Source organism: Mustela nivalis, assembly GCF_964662115.1.
Source record: "Mustela nivalis genome assembly, chromosome: 9".
Taxonomy (NCBI): domain Eukaryota; kingdom Metazoa; phylum Chordata; class Mammalia; order Carnivora; family Mustelidae; genus Mustela; species Mustela nivalis.
In genome coordinates, this window is record NC_139028.1 from 53,442,168 (window position 1) to 53,463,907 (window position 21,740).

At 37.8% G+C, this 21,740-nt stretch overlaps 1 protein-coding gene across 16 annotated transcripts in view; it reads left to right on the forward strand.

Annotated features, from left to right (window-relative positions):
- The window catches only part of DLG2 (discs large MAGUK scaffold protein 2), a gene marked incomplete at its 3' end in the record, with an annotated part of 2,041,616 nt that overhangs the window by 1,143,948 nt on the left and 875,928 nt on the right, over positions 1 to 21,740 (forward strand). The window contains exon 1 of one of the 16 annotated variants that reach the window (XM_082682863.1): positions 13,476 to 13,994. The exons of 14 other annotated variants lie outside the window; for them this stretch is intronic. In XM_082682863.1, the coding sequence (XP_082538989.1) occupies positions 13,917 to 13,994 (78 nt within the window). In that variant the 5' untranslated portion in view covers positions 13,476 to 13,916. Of the gene's footprint in view, positions 1 to 13,475; positions 13,995 to 21,740 lie in introns of those variants that run through there. One more of the 16 variants, XM_082682867.1, reaches the window with a different exon arrangement.

Here is a 21,740-nt window from a genome sequence, read left to right on the forward strand (position 1 = left end):
TTTATATGCCAATATCTTCTCCGAAATGCTAGAATTGTATATTCAGCAAGTCTGACTTGATGTTTCCATGTAGATGTCTAAAAGATAGCTCAAACTTAACACATTCAGAGCCTAGCTTCTTCTTTTTCCTGAAAAACCTGTTCTATCCACAACCTTCATTTCATCCAGTAGTAAGTTCGGCCTTGTCGTTGCTCGTGTTGGCAGGTTTGGAGTCATCCTTGCCTCTGCTCTTTCCCTCATGCCCCATATTCACTCTTTTCAAAATATGTCCACAACCTGAACACCGGTTTTGTTTCCATGTGCAACTTTCGTCCAAGTTACCATTATTTTTAAACTTGATAATTGCACTAGTTTAATTGTTATCTCTGCTTCCAGCTTTGACTCCTGACAGTCAAATTTTTCGTGACAGCAGCAGAAGTGATCTTATTGCCATGGTAGTCATATCGTATTGCTCCTCTGAGGTTGCTTCCCACCTACTCATAGCAAAAGCCAAAATACCCATGATAACTTCCGAAATACAGATCTACTTCCCCACTCTCCATGCAATCCCCTCTCTATCCCTCTGACTTGATTTTGTACCATCTTTCTCCTCACTGTGCTTCAGCCACACTGACTTCCTTACTGCCATCAAACATTAAGCCCCTTCTTAAGAACTTCCATAGGAATATTCTTTCACTGGATAACTTTCTGACTTACTTTCATGTCATTAGGATCTTCGCTCAAAAGTTACTCTTTCAATGAAATTTACTCTAGTCAGCCTACCACCAAATTTAACCACGTTGACAAGTTTTTATTCCATTTCCCTATTTATTTTTTTCTTCAGCATGTATCAAAATTTAATAGACTATATATGATGCTATTTATATTTCTTATTGTCTCTTCCCTACACTAAAATCTGAGCTCCACAAGATAGCTTTGTCTGTTTAGTTCACTATTATATCCTCATTGCTTAGAAACATGGCTGACACATAATAACACTCAAGTAAGTATTAAATAAAGCAATTAAAGGAAGAGAGATTTTTTTCATAACTTTCCTTTCTAGACATACCTACTCCTGTCTTTTCTGGGGCCATCACAACATGAACTGTCTAAAAGTTAACATAGCATTACACATTTCATTTTTATACAGATATGGAAATCTCTAAGATGCAGGTTAAACCCCCTAGAACACAATGAAGTAGAAAACATCAGAATTATTTGCAATAGCACTTCCTATTTTTAAAAAATCCTCTCTTTTAGAAGAGTAACAAAGAAAATTTAGAATTCTCACATGGAAACTAATGACCAAGAGGAAGAATTGGTAGATGCAACAAATGATAGAATTAAATGTCTAAGAAATTTAACAGTGAAAATTTCAGACAAAGACTGTAAAATAAGAATACTTAAAATTGGGGCACTTGGGTAGTTCAGTTGGCAAAGCGAGTGCCTCCAGCTCAGGTTATGATCCTGGAGTCCCAGGATGGAGTCCTGCATCAGGCTCCTTACTCAGTGGGGAGTCTGCTTCTCTCTCAGACCCTACCCCTCTCGTGCTCTCTCTCTCTCATTCTCTCTCTCAAATAAGTAATTAAAATCTTGAAAAAAGAGAAAACAAAATTAATAATGAGGCAAGGAGAAAAGAGAAAGTAAAACGAAGGAAGAGGACACTGTAAAGCACATTCTTCCTTTGTCTTTGAGATAACTAACTCCAAGCCCCCAGGCTCAAATCTTCAGCTGCTTTTGACTCTTATGTTCTTAGCCTAGGAAGCATCTGTTACATTGTACAGATTCTGTCTCCTCAATTAATCCTTCTTTCATTCATGCATTTAGTAAATCCTTTTGGAGAATTTATTATGCACCAGGCACTTTGTGTCAGCAATGAAGAAAAGTTAGGCACTGTCCCTGCTTTTATGGAATGTCCTGCAAGGAAAGCAAGGGAAATACATATACTGAATAGACAATTGTCATTGTAATAAATATTTTGAAAAGTAATAAGTTGTGCTAAGGAAGTGAATTGGGGCCCAACTCTAAGCTAGGATATCAAGAGAAAATGTTTCTTTTATTTCTTCTTGCCTTTTGTCCTACCACTATCTGCCTAATTAAGACCCTGAATAAATTTACTGCCTTTATTATTCTCCCTGATCTCCAACTCTGAACAAGTTTGTCATGATTACACATTTATTGGCATTTGTCTAATTACTGTATGGCTATTGCCTTTCCTTCCTTCCTTTCCACTATTTCTCAAACATGTCTCATGCTTTCCAGCCTTTTTACTCTTACTTATGCTGTTACTCCTGGCAAATAAATGTCTTGTTTTCTTTTGATCTGTTTTCCAAGGCCCAATTCAAATTTCCTTTCTTATGGAAAGCCTGTCTTGCCGTGATCATATAGTGGTTAGTACTCTGCGTTGTGGAAAGCCTGTCTTCCCTACTTCCCTACTTCCCTACTCCATAGGTTCATGCACGTTACCTGAATGCACAGCACTTGCTCCTTCTCCATTTCATTGATTTTCATTTCCAGGTAAGTTTTGAAAATCAAGAAGTGAGGGGCAAAGCAGGATTCAAAGCCCAATTCCTTTAGGAAAAATGGCCTTGAATAAGTTACTTAATTTCTGAGAAATACAGTTTCTGAATTTGTAAAAGGAAGGGATGCTCTTTGACTCAGAGGTATCTGGGGGTGATTCAAGGAGATGAGACTATTTCCTAAGGTGTGGTACGCTTCAGATGGTACCTGGCAAACATTTTTTAAAAAAATTATACTTTAGTATATGCATATGGTAAAAAAAAACATATGAGATTAGATAAATACTGAGATAAGGAATGTTAAGTACCTTAGTGGGCAAAAGAGATTATGTATTTTAAATATAATTTTTTTTATTAAAAGATTTTATTTATTTGATAAAGAAAGACATCATAAGTACGCAGAGAGGCAGGCAAAGAGGGGGGGGGAAGCAGGCTCTTCACTGAGCAGAGAGCCCGATGGAGGGCTCGATCCCAGGACCCTAAGATCATGATCTGAGCCAAAGTTAGAGGCTTAACCCACTGAGTCACTCAGGTGCCCCTGAAGACAAAATATTTTAATTTCATATAAACACCTAAGGTAAAGTAGCTGACCTGGAGTGGCACCAAGCAAGTCGGTCTCCTTCCCTTTGAAGGATACAACACAATAATACTATAACTTTTTTTTTTTTTTGCCTATATATACTCTTTAAGCTGGAAAGAGGCTGCAATTAATATCAGGATTATTTTCAGTAACACTATCTGCAGTTGACATTTGCACTGAGGATTTCAGCAGCTGCTGTTTCTGTTTTATGTAGGTGGCCGGATGGAAAAGGAATAGTTTGCATGTCTTCATTAATAGGTCTCATTTTTAAGGCAATGAAAGAGGGAGGGAGTTTATTTACTTATTTACTTATTTATGGATGTGGTGTTATTTATTAAATTTTGTAAAAGATCACACGTCTATCTAAAGAGGGGGAAGAATTACAAAGTGAAAAAAATTGATAGCTTGTAGGCTATGAGTCAAGAATTCTCATTGGTTCACCTTTTGAAATGTGTTTCAAAGCACTTTGAGCCCTTCTTACAGTAACTTTGATTTATCTCTTATAGTATGAAGATGAATGTGTGAGGTAAAAATACAAATAGAAGGTAATAATAAATGCTTAATGTATGTTGCAACAGTGCCTTCCAGTTTTCTTTTGGGGGTATGATGCAGCTTAATTCAAGTGATAACCTCACTTATTTCTTCCTTCAGCAAATAACTATTAAATTATCTAACACATTTATTGAGTGCCTACTATAGGCAAAGGACTATGAAGATCCTTGAGGTTGCAAAAAAGAAATAAGGCATGGGGATTTTTTTAAATTGCTTTTGGTCATTTAGGGGAAACCGTTCAAATTTAACATAGTCACAAATAAATGTAATAAGAGCTAAACTTGGGATATGTACAAATTGCATTGGGAATATCAGTTTTAGCACAAGAGTACAAACTGTCTCTATCTAGAGGGATTAGGGAAAGTTTCATGGAGAATTACTGAGCCAAATCCCAGTACACGTGTAAGGATCTGTCACATGTAGAATGACAGGCGGCAAGAAGTGAGGTGGAGAAGAAGGACTACAGGGGGAGGAAAGCGCATATACAAGGATGCCAGTATGTGGAGTGCATCAGTGAAACAGAAAATACTTTGGGGACGACCCAAAAGATGATATGGCAAGACTACAGCTTCATCAAAAATGGCCACTGGACTTGAAGGACTACTGACTTCAATTTGGGTCACAATGTCAGGGAGTGATAGTTTATTTGATCTTGAGGGGAATTTAGAGATTGATTATACAATACAATACCCAAAGGTAAGATGACTGGTAAAAATAAAATTAAAACTAAAAGTATTGACTCCCAAATTAAGCACTTTCCTTCTGTGGATGGAAATAATTCTCTTGTTGAGATAGGTACAATATTAGACTGTGTAATAGATTATAATTGATAGGAGAGTTCCCATTCCTAAGGGCTCAGGTTAGATGAGTGGTGTTTAAATGCCTGTATTTGTGGCATCCTCTGGCAAGGCATACAAATTTGGAGATTGAACTGAATTATCTGCTACAAAATTATTCAACTACTCATGTTTTAACATAGTGTAGCTGTTTCAGGAAAACCCTCTGGTCATGTGTTGCATTGTTTTTTTTTTTTCTCACAGGTCATAGTTCTTGTGTGTTCCATTAGATAGCCATTTTTGTCTTAGCTGGTGGCTTGATGTTGTTCTACTTCTCACCTGTATTCACTCAGCAATGCATTCCTTTAGATAATAATGGCTGTATCAATCCATATCCTCAGTTGTAGCAGAATTTAATTGTAAGCATGTGGATAAATTATAACATGTGAATTCAAAAGTACTGTATAGGGTGCCTGGGTGGCTCAGTGGGTTAAGCATCTGCCTTTGGCTTAGGTCATGATCCCAGGGTCCTGGGATTGAGTCCCACATTTTCCCTCTGCATCTCTCTCTCTATCATGAATAAATAAATAAAATATTTTTAAAAAAATTTTTTAAATTACTGTATAATTTCAGGATTCATTTGAGTTTTTCTTTTTATGAGAGATCTGTAAAATAAAGAGAAACTCTCAAAAGACTCAAAACAAACAAACAAACAAAAATACCTGTTTAAAAAGCTTAAGAAAATATTTATTTGGCCCAGAAAGGAAACATTTATGAAACTGAAAGTTTTTAAACTTATGAAAGATTTTACAAGGGTTTGGAAATTGATTTGTTTTCTTGATTACTAAATTTTTTTAAAAAGCAGTGAAGATGGCTAAATAAAAAACATAAAGAGAATTTTAAAAAGCACTCTCTGCTTTTTCATTATAGTAAGCACAGGTCTTCTTTCTCATGTGGTTTTTTTTTTATTTATTGAAAATTAGAGGATGAATAAAACTAAAAACATGTTTATTGTACCCATTGTGTGCATCAGGTGGTGCTCTAAATTGTTTGCATGTCTTATTTCATTTGACCCTTATTATCATCACAGAGGTATCATTTCCATTATTACCCCATTTTATGCACTCAACATTTCTAGTCCAAGGTCACAAGTGTGGTAGTGGTGGTGATTTATAGGTAATTAATTATTATATGTTAGTGACTTGTGAATAGCATTTTAATTAAATGGACTCCTGGAATCTCTTGCATGAAACATTTCACAATACATTGTATACATACAATTGTCAGACATGCTTATTAAATACTAAAAGCTCATGGGCAGCCCAGTTAAGTTCTTCAGTTTGTTTGGGGGTTAATTGAGAGGCATGACAGTTTGACTTGTTTGAGTTTGTATAAAATGATGGCCAGAACACTGATTTCTTAGGCTGACTATGGCATCCAAACGGTACGTGGGACTCAGTATGAGCCTTTGGAGTGAGAGTGTGGGGGTTTTGATGCCCATGCAGGGCAAGACAGTTGACCTTGCAATTACCAAAGGAAGAGAAATGAAACTAAAACTGCTTGAAACTGAAAACTGAAGATGAAGTCATTTAATGATAGAGCTTCTAAAATACTTTATTCATCAGCTCAGGGAAGCAATAAGGAAGTGTGTTTTTATTATGTATAAAAAAGCAAAAAAGTAACCTTAACCCTTTTGTGTAGAGAGAATAACACTAAGCCAAATATTTAACATGAAAGTGGTTCTGGGCTAGTGAAACCTCTGGGCAAACAGCAGAAGGATATGTGAATTATTCTGTAACAAGAGTCATATAACAAAAGTCCCTAGGACTCCCACAGGAGGTACAGTCTTATTAAAGAAGATTTTAGAATAAAAATGTACAGTTACATACAGAAACTATCCACCCTGGGTGGGATCAGCAGGTTAAACTTCCAAGAAAATTAGGTAACAAGAGTAACCAATAAAGACCTCAAATTAAATGTTTTAATCTAAAAACATAGTAAAGGAAGGAATAAAAAACATAAACAGAATACCCTTATGAGAGACTGTGTGGATTAAAAAAAGCAAAATATAAAGTCTCTAGAAATTAAATATATATATAATTCATTAAACATATGCACTCTGTAGATAGGTAAAATAATAGATTAAAACCTAAGAATAAAACAGTAATTAGAGCTAAACAGTAATAAGACCCTGAAAATAGCACAAGGAAAGAAGAGTAAGAGATAAGGAAGCAATAGGATGGGTCAAACGAAATGGTCCAGAAAAAAATATTCCAGGACTTTTGAAGGAGAGAATGGAGCGACTGAGGGAGGATTCTTGAAAAGACTGAGAATTTTTTTAAAATAATCAGATTAAAGAACCATAATGAGTTCCAAGCAGAACTTTAGAAAAACAAAAACAAAAACATTGTATTGAACCTGTAATTTGACAAAGACAAAGAAAACAAAACCTTCAAACAAACCAAAAAGAGACATTGTTCTTACAATGGAACAATTTGATCGACAGCAGACAGCTTCTGTAAAAATAGATGCCAGAAGACAGTAGGAAATAATATGTTCAAAATGCTAAGGGAAAAATCACTGTCGATCTAGACATTTCCATTTACCAATGCTATCATTCAAATTCTAAGCTGAATGTAGGCCATTCAGGAAAACTATAAAAAGGTTAAGCGTGTCCAACCATCACAAATCTTTGCTGGAATAAACTATAACAATATACACATCAGTAAGAAGTTTAGGAGTGTTCAGATGCTAAAAATAATGAGAAAATAAACTGATAGAATGTGAGAGTTATTTTGAGTAGCTTTTAATTATAAAACAATAAAAATATGCTGATAATGACTGATTTGATCAGGAATGGCACTACCACAAGAGAGAACCAAAATATTATAAAATAACAACATGGAACATTGGATGTAATAGTAAAATGATCAATTGTACAACTTTATAAAAATGAATAGCCCCTCATATTACTATTTATTATAAAGCATATTTATCAAGATAATGTGGTATTGGTCTAGATAAATAAAAACAGAGCAATCCAAAAAGAGCCCAGAAACAACTATATGCACATTCATATGATCTGAATCTATTATTTAGGAACATTATGAGTCAGTAAGGAAAAGGAATAACATTCTTATATACCAGTAAAATACATACATACATACATACATACGTATGTATGTCTACAAACAAGTGGCCATATTTTTGGGGAAAGTAAGTTCCTATCTCACACTATAAATTAAAAAAAAAAAGACTTACTTGTGAAAAGAAAAAAAATTGTTTAGAAGAAAATGTAAGATAATGTACTTATGTACTTGGAATAGGAAAAAAATTCTTTGAGATACAAAAATGGACACACATAAAAGAAAGTATTGATAAATTTCAGTAACTTTAAATTTTTATAAGGACTCATACGTGTATGATAAAATATAAATGAAATTTAAAAAGAGTCACAGGTTGGGAGAGGATATTTTCAGTGCCTATAATAAGGAATCGGTATCCAGAATACATAAAGTAATTTTCCAAATGAATGAAATAAATATAATTTAATTTAAAAATGGGCAAACGCTATGACTAGAAGAAAGTTCAAATTGCCGACAAACATAAGATGCTAAGTCTCACTAGTAATCAAGACAATGTATATCCAAACATCAGACACTAATATAATGCATTATGTTAATAAGTCTGATTATACCATGTCATCTAAAACATAGGGCTTATATAAACTACTAATAATGTGAAATAGTGAGAAAATTTTAATGAAAGTTCAAGATGGACATACCCTATGATGTGTTAATTATATTTTGTAGTACCTAATCTAGATAAAGTTGTGTGTACTTAGGTACAAGAATGGTTAGTGAACATTATTTTGAGTTGAATTTCAGGTAAGGTGGAGTGAAGTGGACACATTTTGTGAATATGATAAAGGGTTTATTTATTTAAAATCAATCAGAATCAAATATGGCAAAATGTTATCCCTTATTAAGTCTGGGTGGTAGGCACGTGGGTAAGTGTCATATTACTCTCTTACATCTCTCTTAATATATCACGATTAGACATTTAAAAGAAAGGGCATGTGAGATATGGAAATATTAAAGAATTAGTTTTGATGATTTTGAAAACAGAAAGAGGTAGGTTTAGCCCATCATAATTAGAGTCAATAGGCTTATTATTTGTAGTGATTCCAATATTTTTTCCACACTTATCTGTGACTGGTTGTGTCTTCGGGGTAGAAAGATATCTCTCTGCAACTGGGTCAGTTTGTAAACATTCATTTTGATAGACATACATGCAGAGAGATTTAGTGATTCCTTTGCCTTTTTTATATACATTGGCACTAATTATTGTGCTTTTTCTAGCTAACATTAATTACTGTTCTTATATCCTATAGAAACCAAACAACAGTTTTTTTCCTGAGTTCCCACATTATTTTTCATACATCTGTTAGAAAGCCATCCTGCACGGAAATTTCTTTATACATCTGTGCTCCCAACTCTATAGTCCTATCTCCCTTGAAAGGGAGGATTATGTCTCATTAATTTTGGGTCCCTAGTAAATAATCAACACACTTTTGTGAAAAGATAATTGCTTACCTTTTGAACCATACACTAATAACACTAATATATTCCTATTGTAGAAGACACAAATATTACACAACCATACAAAGCGAAATATAAATGTTTTTATTTTCCTTTTCCCCTACTCTCTCAAGAGATAACTAATATCAACATCTTGGTATTCCTGTGAATTAAATTAAATATTCTGTTTCTATTCCTTTAGTCATAAATTCTATGTAGTGTATTTCTGACACCCGTGTCAGGCTAATATCATATGTTAACCAAAGGGCCCTAAATATGAATATCAGATATGCAAGCAACTCAAATATTTGAATGTTTATTGGTTCTTTACATTAACTTGTTTATGTCTTAAACCTGTATTTTCTCTGGTGTATGTTAAACACCTAACCTAGATAGCTTTTCAAGCTTCTAGGGGTTCATATTTACTCAGTTTTTATAATTATCCGTGATGTATTTAGGTGAATTTTAAAAAGAAATCACTCATGTGTTAGGCAGAAAATGTAGTTGTGTAATACTTAATGGCTTGATTTAAACATTGCATTTACCTCAGAGGAGGCTCACACAGTGTGTGTGTTGAGGCATGAACCCAAAGCTGCTTAAAAGGATTAATGTTGCATCTCCTAGTCAGCTGCACTGGTAGGCTTCTGTCATATGAGAGGTATTAAAAATGAAATTATAAAGGAAAAGATCTGTCCAGGTACTGATGAAATACAGATGGAAAGCATCTGAAAAAAACTTTGGCAGAGCCGCCAAAGTTATTTATCTCCATCAGCAGAGCAATGGTTAGAGACTCAGGATTCCTATGAGCAGCTGCCTCCCTCTCGGTAGCAGACATGTGTACCCAGAGAGAGCCCCGGGAAGATAGTTGTATAGCTCTGGCAATGACTTCATTCCATTGACAAGACACCCAGACTGAGCTTTCCAAAAACTTTTTTTTTTTTTAAAGATTTTATTTATTTATTTGACAGAGAGAGATTACAAGTAGACAGAGAGGCAGGCGGCAGTGGGGGGGGGGCAGGCTCCCTGCTGAGCAGAAAGCCCATGGCTGGACTCGATCCCAGGACCCTGAGATCATGACCTGAGCCGAAGGCAGTGGCTTAACCCACTGAGCCACCCGGGTGCCCCATCCAAAAACTTTTACAACTGAAAATTTGTGGGCTTGCTTCTGTTGCCTTGTCTAGTCTTTCCAGTTTGGGGCTTTTCCTATTACGCCATAGACACATTCAACAAATAGAGTTTGAATATCTACATTGTGCGAAGTGCTCACATAACACGGGCCTGGGTCCCGAGTACAAATGACGAACTCCACGCCTATTTCTACCCTTTCTACCTCCAGTTGCCTATTTCAGGTACAGTAGTTACTTTTCTGATTTTTTTTTTAAGATTTAACTAATTTATTTATTTATTTGACAGAGAGAGAGAGAGACGTAGAGTAGAGAGTACAAGCAGGGGGAGCGGCTGGCAGAACTGGGAACCCCATGCGGGACTCATCTCAGGACCTTGGGATCATGACCTGAGCTGAAGGCAAATGCTTAACTGACTGAGCCACCCAGGAATCCCGTTATTCTTGCGATTTTTAAAGTTAAATCTTAGCTGATGGGCCCCAATTTATTTTAAGAACTCCGTCCTGTAAAAGTTAATAAAACCGCTGGGTCAGGTGTGTGAAGAAGGTCATTAAAGGTTCAATTTAAAAGCAAAACCAACCAACAATATGATCAAACATCAAAGATCTCTTTAAGCTCCAGTTTTAGTGACTTAGGAAGTCTTATTTTGTGAAGAAAGTGCAAACATTATTTTCTGACCTGGCATTCCCCTCAGAGTAAATTAACATTCTTTGATTCCCTTTAGATATCAGTGATTTGAAAGCTCAACATTTTTTTTCTCACCTCTTTATTGACGAATTCCATCTTAAAATATTAAAAACAGGAATTTCTGCTCATTAATTTAGGAAGACTTGCTCTCCCCTCCTCTCTCAATCTACTTTATTCTGTTCACTGAATGGTCTTTCAACTAAAACGTGGTTTGAACAAACTTGTGTGAAGAAATAATGAATACCTTTAGCATGATGGCAATATTAGGGTAAGCTGAGGTCCTGCTGAGTTGCTCTTTGAAAACTAAGCAGGAGTTATCATTTATTTATTTGCTGGATTTCTGTGGCACTTTTTCTCCAAAGAGTACAGGGTGTGATGTGGAGAATTTTGCACAGAGGCTGTCGGAGAGTGACAAAAGGAAATTCAAGGAAAATCGCATTCATAGGAAGCGGGAGCATGTAGCAAAAGAAACAGCAAATGGCAAAACCAAATTGTAGGTGGCAGTTTCCCATGTTGAAGAAGGTAGAAGGATCTGGGTTGCCCCAAGGGTGCTGCTGTTAACTTTTTAGAACACAGAGTTATTAGTGCCCCTCTGAACACTACACCTGTCTGTTTGGTACTCACACGAAGACTCATAATCAGAATCATAGATTCATAGGGCAGGGGGGAGCCTTAAAAATCATCTGTCCAATTGTCTTCCTTTACAGTGAGGCAAATCAAGTTCAGAGAGAACAAAGAGATTAGAAACAAAGCCCTGGTTGGAATTCAAGTCATTTATCCATTCAACAAATATACATTGATTTCATCGCGCTAAACACTGTTTTGGGGGGGTGCCTAGGTGGCTCAGTCGGTCAAGTATCTGCCTTCAGCTCCAGTCATGATCCCAGGGGCCTGGGATCAAGTCTCACCTTGGGTTCCTTGCTCAGCAGAGAGTCTGCTTCCTCTTTTCTCTCTCCCTCTACTTCTCCCCCTGCTGATACCCTCTCTATCTCTTTCATATAAATAAATTAAAAAACTTTAAAAAAATAAATTAGAAAAATAAACACTGTTTCAGGCATCGGTGTTACCTTAGTGAGTAACTCAGGCATGGGTCTTGACTGCCACTGTCCTATCCCACACTGCCTTGTTCTGCCTCCAGTTACCTACCAGGGCATCTGATATAAGAACCCTGCCTTAGCCATGGTTTTGCTCCCAAAGTTTCAGTTATCTGCAGTCAACCACCACTTGAAAGCAGATAATCCTCTTCTTGACTTATGGTGGGAAGTTTGGCAGTAGCCTCATGCTTCGTCACTCATCTCACTTCATCTCATCGTGTATCATCTCACATTACCACAAGAAATAGGGTGAAGACACTACAACTAGTTATGTTTGAGAAGTGATACTCACATTACTTTCATTACAATATATTGTTATAACTGTTCTTTATTACTAGTTATTGTTAATCTCTTATTGTGACTAATTTATAAATTAAACATCATCATAGGTATGTATAGGGAAAACATATGTATGTCATAGTAGTAGTTTATGTAGGGCTGGGCACTATTCATGGTTTCAGGCATCCACTGGGGATCTTGGAATGTGTCCCCGATAGATAAGGGGGAGAACTATTGTATATCTTACAGAAGAGCTTGTGGCTGACTGAAGACTCAACCCTCTTTGAGAGTAAACCTCAAGTGACTTATATTGAGAGAAGGGAATTATTTTCCAGTATCTGTAAGTGTGTTGACATTCTCTGGACCATTGGTGCTCTTAGGACAGTTCCTTCAGGTCAGCCGGAAAACATTTACTGGATTGAGTCTCATCTGTATATCACTGGAAGGAAAGTTTTCCTTGTCAAGACGAGCAGTCTAATTTTTGTCCTCTAGCAAGATGGGTAAAAGCTTAACCGCTATTTCTCATCGGAGGGAATGTTTGTCCCTTAAAATTGACTTATCTTTAAAATGCCTCACGTAATAATCTAAGCCCTAATAAGATACTTGAAGTTGAAAGCACCTGGTGGTAGAATCAAATGCGAAAATTCTTCAAAGGAGCATGGTTTAAGAGTTGCTGTAAATCTGTCGTCTCCAAAGTGATATTACAGTCCTTCATTTATCACTGGATATTACTGCAAGAAAACTCTAGGCTTAAAAAAAAAAGAAGAAGAAGATTGCCCCATTTTAGTTTAAAGGTGGATTTAAGCCCCTCTCCATCCCCCAGTCCCCATGTTGAAAACCTGTTCTTATAAAAGAGGCTTCTGTTGCATCAGAGGTAGAACTGCTGGGTTTGGAAAGGAAGGACCTTTACCCATGCATTTGGGAGTACACTTTTTTCAGGCTCACTGTGCCCTTTGTCCCCAGGCCAGTCCCCAGATAAATAAACTGTGGCTCTTGCAAGCTGTAGATAAGTCTGGTGATGATCAGAGATAAAACTTTCCTTGGACCAAAAGAAGTTGAGGAGGGGGCAAGGGAGGGATATTTCTGTTTCCAGCCAGCCAGCTTACCAGTGCAAATTCTTGGAGCTTCAGAGCAGGAATCAGGCTCCAGGGACACCTGTTTGTGCCCACAGGGCCAGCTCCATGGTGGCCTTGCCTCTCCCTCCCCCCCAACCCCCCTCACCGAGCCAGGCAGCTCCTGTATTGGCTGCTTTACCTGCGAGCCTGTATGTGGATCTGTCTTTTCGCGGCCACTGCCTCCAGCACGTACTGTCAAGACAGAGGGAAGCCAAGCGAGGAGTGCAAATGCCCGAGCCCAGAGCGGGAGGTGAGCCGCCTCCCGGAGGAGTTGACTGCGGCTTCCCTTCCTCCTGACACACATGGAGTTTGGTGACGGTGCCCGAAGAACCGCAGACGGATACTTCGCGGCTGGATGTGTGTGAGCTGGCTACTGAAGGCAGCACCCGCCTCACTCGGACCTCCTGCTGGCAGGATGTAAATATACCTGCAGACCGGCCAAACAGGACTGCCTCCCCCCCCCAACCCCCTCCTTCCTCCCACCCTCTCCCTCGGCTAACCAGCATGAGAGGAACTGAGAAAGCAACAGCCTGCAAGTGACAGCTCCAGCCGGATTCCGTTTGTCTCTGAGCCGAGGTGGGAAGTTGATTGTGCAGCAGCTTCATTGTGAATTCCTGCCATTGGCATCGCTATGTTTGCCTCTATCTGGTATGCCAAGAAGCTGGGTCGCAGGTTCGTGCACAATGCCAGGAAGGCAAAATCAGAAAAGGTATGGAATGAGCGGGGATGAAGATTACCTTTCCGATTTGCCAACTGCCTGCTCTGGGCTGCTAGTCTGAGGGCAGACGCAGTCTTCATTAGCTTGGGATGAGAACCTGCTTCTCACTGTGAATGTGGTCCATGCCACTCACGGGAGGGCTAACTCTTGGAGCTTTGCTACTTGGGAAGGGAGCAGTGGGGGTTAAGCAGGATCATCTGCTCATCAGAATATTAGGTGAAATCATCAACTGATAGACTGGCTCGGCAGAGACTTAATATTCCTTTAAATGTCATAGCGGGGAAGCAGTGGAGCTGCTGAAATATTTGCTTCTTCCAGGAGCTCTCTAGTAAACTTGTTGCTATCCTGCGTTATTTTTATTACTATCGTGTTTGGTTCTGAAGGGGGCATTATAAATCCTCGAGCCTTTCTCCAGTACTTGTGTCCTAGTGTGTGTCCTAGGAACACATATTTGGGACTCTGAGTAACACTGACCAGACTCCAGAGGGTGTTGGGATCTTTTCAGAACCACCGAACCATCATTTCAAAAGTGTTTATGATGAGTAAGAATTAATGTTTATCATTGGGGAGCCATGGACATTTAGAGAGTGGCTTTTTATTTCTTTTATTCAGCATGACTAGTTTTTCCTCCTAGAGAACCTCTGTGTAGATTTCCCTCTTTAATTATCTTCCTCTAAGAAAATAAAATGGCCTGTAAGTCTTGAGATGCATTTCAAGCTTTCATCTCTAATTTGTCCCCTGCATTCAGAGGCACTGACCAAACTGCCACATTTAGGAAATTCTGTGTCCTATTTGATAGCTGTTGGGGAAACTTCCTTGGGAAACAAAATTTTGTGAAACTGAGATTTTTCCAGATTTCTCTGAGGCTCTTTGGTCCAGTCTCCTTCCTGCCTTAAATCTCCTGGTGAGATTGACCCAGAGATGGTTTTTCTGAACTATGGCATAGTCCTTCCTCACCGCTGCAAAGGTTCCTTCCCTTGGACTTGCTATTTGCTCCTTCAGAGTGGAAATATCGGTAACATGAAGAAGAATCTAGGGATAAACCTGAGATATGACTGTTTGTAGTATGAAAAGAGAAAACATTACTGGAGTTCTGACTTTAGGGTTGTAGCTTTTTCAACTGTCTAAGATCTGAGGATTGTAGAATGATGACAGACTTGTTATTTAATGGCCCTTTTGGTGAGGGAAGAGGGCAAGGATGGGGTAGAATTGATCCCTTTCCTATTCTGTATATCCCAGGTGACAAGGTTGCAAGTATAATTGGCATGTACCAGCAGCATATACATTGAGCAGTTGGGTTTGGGGGTTTGGGTTTTTTGGTTTTTTTTGTTTTTTGGTTTTTTTTTTTTTTTTGCTTCCCAAGTGATTTCTTAAGAAAAGAGACTTGTAAGTAGGTCTTTTATTGGAGCAAATGTTTTGAAAAAGTGCCTTCTTTTTATGAAAATTATAGGTTGTATGGATGAGAGGACTGTCAGGACCACAAATGGCTCTGAAAGCCACAGGGAGATAATGCCTTATGCCAAATTAGTATGCAAAGAAAAGTTGAATCTCCCAGTGGCCCTTAATACAGGCTTGGACCTAAACGTGGAGGGCAGCAGTCTGAAAATGCTTTGTATAGAACCTAAAAGGTTGGTAATCCAACAAAGTAACATGGGCTTCTGCTTCTTGAGAGTGGGGAGAAGCTAGTAAAGGGGCTTAATATCTGCCTCCCTTTCATTTCTGTGGTGACTGATGCTTAGGACAGGTAAGAAGAAACCAAATGTAGAATTAATGGCTTTAAATTATTTATTTCTCTTACTCAGGGAGTGAGGAAATCAACATTGGAGAACTGAAGTTTTGCAGAAATATAAGGACCAAAGGAAAAATATTAGCTCAAATGCCCTTGTGCTAGCCAGGGGAACTAAGAGGAGTTAATTTTGAACACCAGGTGATGATAGCTAATATGAAAATAGCATCCTTTTTTTTTTTTTTTTTTTCCATGGGTTTGTATTCACAGTGTTCCTAGAATAAATTAAAAGGTATGCTGCCTTGAACAATGAAGGCCCTCAGTTAATGCTTGGTATATGGAAATAGTTTATTTATTCTGTGTACCTAATTTTATTACATGCCTTATTTAAACTAACTATTGTGGATTAATATTTTGTCTAATGAGCTCAGCAATAAAGTTTAACTGGGAATACAGTTAATAAATGATACTGCAAGCTGAATAAATTTGTGTAAAGTATTACTATAGCATCAGAGATCACATAATTGCAAACATGGAGGGGGATATAAAGTGCTACTGACTGTATATTGTCATGCTTTATTATAAAATGGAGGAAGATGAATAAAATCAGATGATTATTGAGTTTTATCTAGAGAATGACTGGTATATTTAAATATGAAACAACTAGTACTAGAGTCATAGCATGTTTAGCATTGGGGGGTATAAATCTGTGTCATAGATAGTGAATGTGGTTTCATTTTAGTACTCTCTGTAAATTTTGGCTTTTTTTTTTTTTTTTTGGCCATAGGTAGCATAGTTTTATTTTCTCCTACTCTAGTAAGACAACCTGAACCCATCATAGCCCATCAGTCCTATTTTAGCATTCAGGTGTGGTCTGGGAAGTGAATTCCTCAAGGCTGAGGTTAATTGAAAAGCTAATTGGGAATGTGCAAGTCTAAATGCCATCCCTAAACATGCAGTATGCCTTATTCATGGTTGCCTGGTCTACTGTTTTACCTCATTCAATGCCAACAGAATTAAATAGCAGCATGGAATGTAATGATAATAACAAGCCCAACAGTTGTATTAAAGATAGCCCTCACCCACGCACATTATACACCAGGTGCTTTTTGCCTGTCATCTTCACAGCAATCCTATAAGGTAGAAATTATTTTTCTTGAGTCCCAGAGAGACAAGTAGCTAGCCCAAGGTCACTAAGTTAGTAGTAAGTGTCCGTGCTGGGATTTGAGCCCAAGTTTACCCAAGCTATTCCAAAAATGACTCCTTGAGTCTACAGCACTCACCTCCATCCACCTGTCATTCACCTGTCTTGCCTGAATGAGGTCAACCATTCCTTCCTACCTTGTCCCTCTCTTTTGATATAAAAATTCAAAAGTCATGAGGTTTACAGAATCAAAGTTACCGATCCTGTAACTCAGTCCCCTTATTTCTGATAAGACTCTACCTAAGCTATCTTGAATAGACAATCATCTGTCCTTTTATTAAAGACTTTACACTCTTTGTCCTCTTTAGTTCGGTAAGTATAGCAAGCTATCATCCTGGCACCTACGATTCCTTTGAAATAGCTAGTAATTGTCATATCATCATAACCTAAACATTGGCATTTGTACTCATAGCTTATCCTAATGAAACCAAAGATGTCTTTCATCAGAAAGAACCTAAATGCTTGGCAATTGCAGATGCATCTTTTTTTAGAGTGAGTCAAAGATATTAGGTGATTCACATTGTCGTTTTTCCAAAAAGAAAACCAAAAAGTTCTTTGTTATTCTTTCATTAAAAAGACAGTCTGTGCATACCAATAAATTCTTTGAAAAAAATTATTTTAAATGTGATAATATGAAATCAAAACGAACTGGCTAGAAAAGAACACCTCTGTTCTAGTAATTATTCTTTTTTTTTTTTGACCCATGTAATTAATTGAGATGTTAGTGTCTTACTTTTATGACTTTTGGTCACATTTTGACTAAAATTGCTTAATTTAGGCCATCTCTAGATTGTATTACTCTAAACGGGCAGCTGAAGAAGCTTTAAGATAAATCGAAATGCAATTTCTGTTGACATAATAATGTGCAGAAGTAGAAAACACTTGAAATTGTGAACCTTCACTGCCCCATCAACATTGCTTCTCTCATTTGTTTTTGTTCTCATTTTTATATTTAACTATTTTTATTTTAAGTATACACCCTGAAAAGATGCATGATGCATTTGGGAAAGACTGGCCTCAATATCCATCATCTAATAGACACAACTGTGGATGAGCTTAGCAGTGATATATAACCTACAAGTGAAATGACTGAGCCCAAGTATCCTGACATTAGGCCATTTTTACCTTAAAGAATTCCGTAAGAACCCTCACACTGGTTCTACTCTTCTTTTCACCTAAACCAAACACATTTCTTCAACATAAACTAAAATGGAAAATAAACAAGTAATGCATTTGCTCACAGTATGGCCAACAAGAGACAATAAATCCTGGGTGACCCTGGCATAACATGAAAAGCATTGGGCTTAAGGTGAGGACCTGGAGGAAGGGATTTAAATCAGTCCTATTCTTGGCTATCCAGCCTAAAGCCAATCATCTGGGCTCTTCTAGGCCTCAGTTTTCTTATTTGTGGAATGGAAGTAACACCTGTGCTTCAGTAGAATGCCAGTGTCCCCAGGATCAACCCAAACGTCTTGCCATAGTCTGCAAGGCCAATCATGGTATGGCCTCTGCTTTCCCTTCTGCCACTATACCTTGCCCCTCTTCCAGGACACTCTAATTTCAGGATCCTGAACTACTTTCAAATCCCTGAATGTCCCATGCTTTTTCTAGCTTCCAGGATTTTTCTTTTCCTATTTGGCTGATTTGCAGACCACAAGCTAGCCCTATGCCACACTAACTGCACACCAACTTTAAGTAACATTGCTATCATGAGGAAACCTTCCCTGGCCCCTGCAAGCCCAGGATGGGCCGTCCATTGGCTCCCACAGCTGCCTGTACTTTGGCTGTAATCGTCTTTCCTTCCCTGTATTCCTCATCAGAATGTGGATTCTCCAAATGAAGGACTGTTCCATCTTGTTCCCCTTATTTCAAGGCCTAACAGAATGCCTAGAATATGACTATTTCTCATAATCTATTTCATTGACTCTAGGTTGTCCTCAGTTGCAATATGCTCCATTATTTCATGTATTATTAGGGGGGAAAAAAAGATTTTCAATGGAACTTTACCACATCATCAGTTGCAAGATGCATCTTGATTTCAGAGATGTTCAAATATAAAAAGAAAAGTTTATTTTTAGAATCAATGAAGTATGGCATAGCTGAAAGAATGAATAATGAATGGGTTTATTTTGAGGATAAATGAGTTAATATAAGATAAAGTGTTTAAGGTTACACTTGCTATCAAATCACTTTTATGTCTTTGCAAATCACAACAGTACTTGGCGTAGGGAAATTTAATAGATAATCCTAAAATATATCACACATCTTATTCTGTGCTGATGAGACTCAACTGGCATTATTTGTCCCATTCTGGATTTAGGAAGGTAAATGAAGAAAGGGAAAATGGAAATGAAGGTTATGGAAGAAATAAATGAAAAGTAATCAAGCTGGGACCATTTAGATTGCAGAAGAGAAAGCTTAGAGAGCCTCCTGGCTTCTAACTACATGTTTATATGTCTAAACAACAAGGAGAGTTAACTTACACTGAATTTTTTCGGTGAGCTGAGAATGGTGCTAATATGAAGATCTAGTGAAATAGTTACCATTATTATGTTTTTCGAGCAAAAACACATCACCAGGTAGCTGGGATTAGACACCATGTCTGACTCTAGACCTCAAGCTCTAAGCCAGTAACTGTGCTCTGTATGTATGTGTGTGTGCATACAGTACATATAAAGTACTATACATTATACAATACATGCTGTACATTGTACTGTATATATGGCATATGTTTACAGTGAGCTAGATATCAAGTTTATTTTTCCCTGTAAAAGATCAATATTAACACAAATTTAAGGCAAATTCAAAAATTTAGCTTAAGCTTAAGAAGCAACATCTTGATGTTGAAGACTCTCCAATCCTTAGTGAATGATAGCATCTTCCTACTTCTATTTTTGCCTCATGGCAGATTGAAGAGTAGCCTGACCCAGAGCTAGATGGACAGATTGTCCTCTCAGGTCCTTTTCTTAGAGCCTTCTGAGTCTTTGAGAGCTCATCGGTCGTGAGCAGCAGCATGACTCAGCGCCCGTGTCTGCTGGCTGTGGTGACAGAGAGGACAGGTGTTTGTCCACACTGAATACAGCCCTGCAGTTCTCCCTCGTCACCTGGCAGGTGAATCAAGCAACACAAATGGACAGCAGCACCTGTTCGGAAGTCCCAGCTGTGCTACCCAGCCTGGAAGAACCCAAAGTGTAGCTGTTAGCAGGACAGGGAGGGAGACAGAGGGGAAGGACAGGATAAGAGATATGCCAAAATGAAGGAGGGGGAGGTGGGCCAGAGAGGAGGATAGCAGGTCACACAACCGCTGTAAAATCGTTATTAATAATGATAATGCCTTGCACAATGACATGGACTTTACATGTATCATCTCATTTAATCCTCACTACAACCTTCTATGGTAGTCTTATTTTAGCTCCCATCTCCCATGGAGAAACTGAGGTATGTAAGTGTTGCAGAATTTGTCCACAATCATAAATCGTGAAGCCGGCATTCAGGGCCAGAGCTAGCTGAATCCAGAACTTATATCACCCTAACTATCCATGTGCTCTTTAAACTTTTCTTGGGTTAGGTGAGCCACTGGTGAGAAGGAACAGACCAACACAGCAGCCATCTTCTCATCTACCCAAGCCTCATCTCTGTTGAATAGCTATGTGGCTAGAAATAAGACTGGATTTTTCACAGGAATCAGATATCCAGATAGTTTAATTTCAGTGCAGTTTATAGAACTTAAGTTGCAAGATGCCTTTTTTTTTTTTGTCTTGTTTTGTTTTGGATTCTTTAAAATGTTATTCCTCAATCTGGTATCATTCAATGGTATTACATCGAATGGTGAAAATGGAAGGGGAGACTAGTTCAACCATGATGATTCTTGTAGAGATAAAATTGGTAATCGGATAAAAAACAAATCTTATTTACATATGTACTATGTTTTGGGGGTTAATAGAGAAACCATCTCGTTTTAAATAATGCTTTGTAGTATTCACTACTTCCATCTGAGGTAGTCTTGTTTCCCCAAATAAATTATTAAGTTGTTAATTAAATTATTAAACCATTGTAGACTCTGTCCTATTCTACCAGGGCACCTAGCACATCGTAGACCCTGATAAATCCTGGCTGAAAGACTGAATTGAATCGAGGACTCTGAGCTATATGGGGATAAAGAGTGGATTAGGAGTCAATAGGCCTGTGTGTCATCTACTCTGTCCCAAGCACCTGTCCTTAGCTGGCTGAGTCTCTCAATCTCTCTGGGTTCTTCATCTGCAGTCAGATTCCTTTCAATTTTAACATTCTGTGCTTCTAATTATGATTTGCTGTAAGTCTGCTGAGTCCTTCAAGGAGAGGATTTGGTCTTATTTGTCTTTGTGCTTCTGGCACCTAGAACAATGCCTAGCATGAAGAAAACTTAAGAAAATCTATGTCAAATGAATATACAAAACAGATCTGGAAAATCTTTAAGTATCAGTAAGAAGAATATAGTGGAAAATCTACCTGGTTTCAAAGTGGGAGCAAGATAAGAGACACTTCTTTATTGCCTTTTTTTTTTTTTTTAAGAAAATGGGAATATGACACATTGGATAGCTCTGGGGTAGGAGGCTCTGGTTCTTTTTCCTTCCCACTCTCCATGCCACTAACACTGAAGTGAAACAAACAGTAACCAGCAGAATACCAGAGTTCTTTTCAACTACCAACAATGATATGTCAAACTGTAAAATTTTCCAGCTGCTTTTTCCTATCTGCTAGAAGATTGTAGGCTTATATTTGAGTGTGATATGTTTGTTTCTTATACCTTCTCAATCTGAAAAGTCCA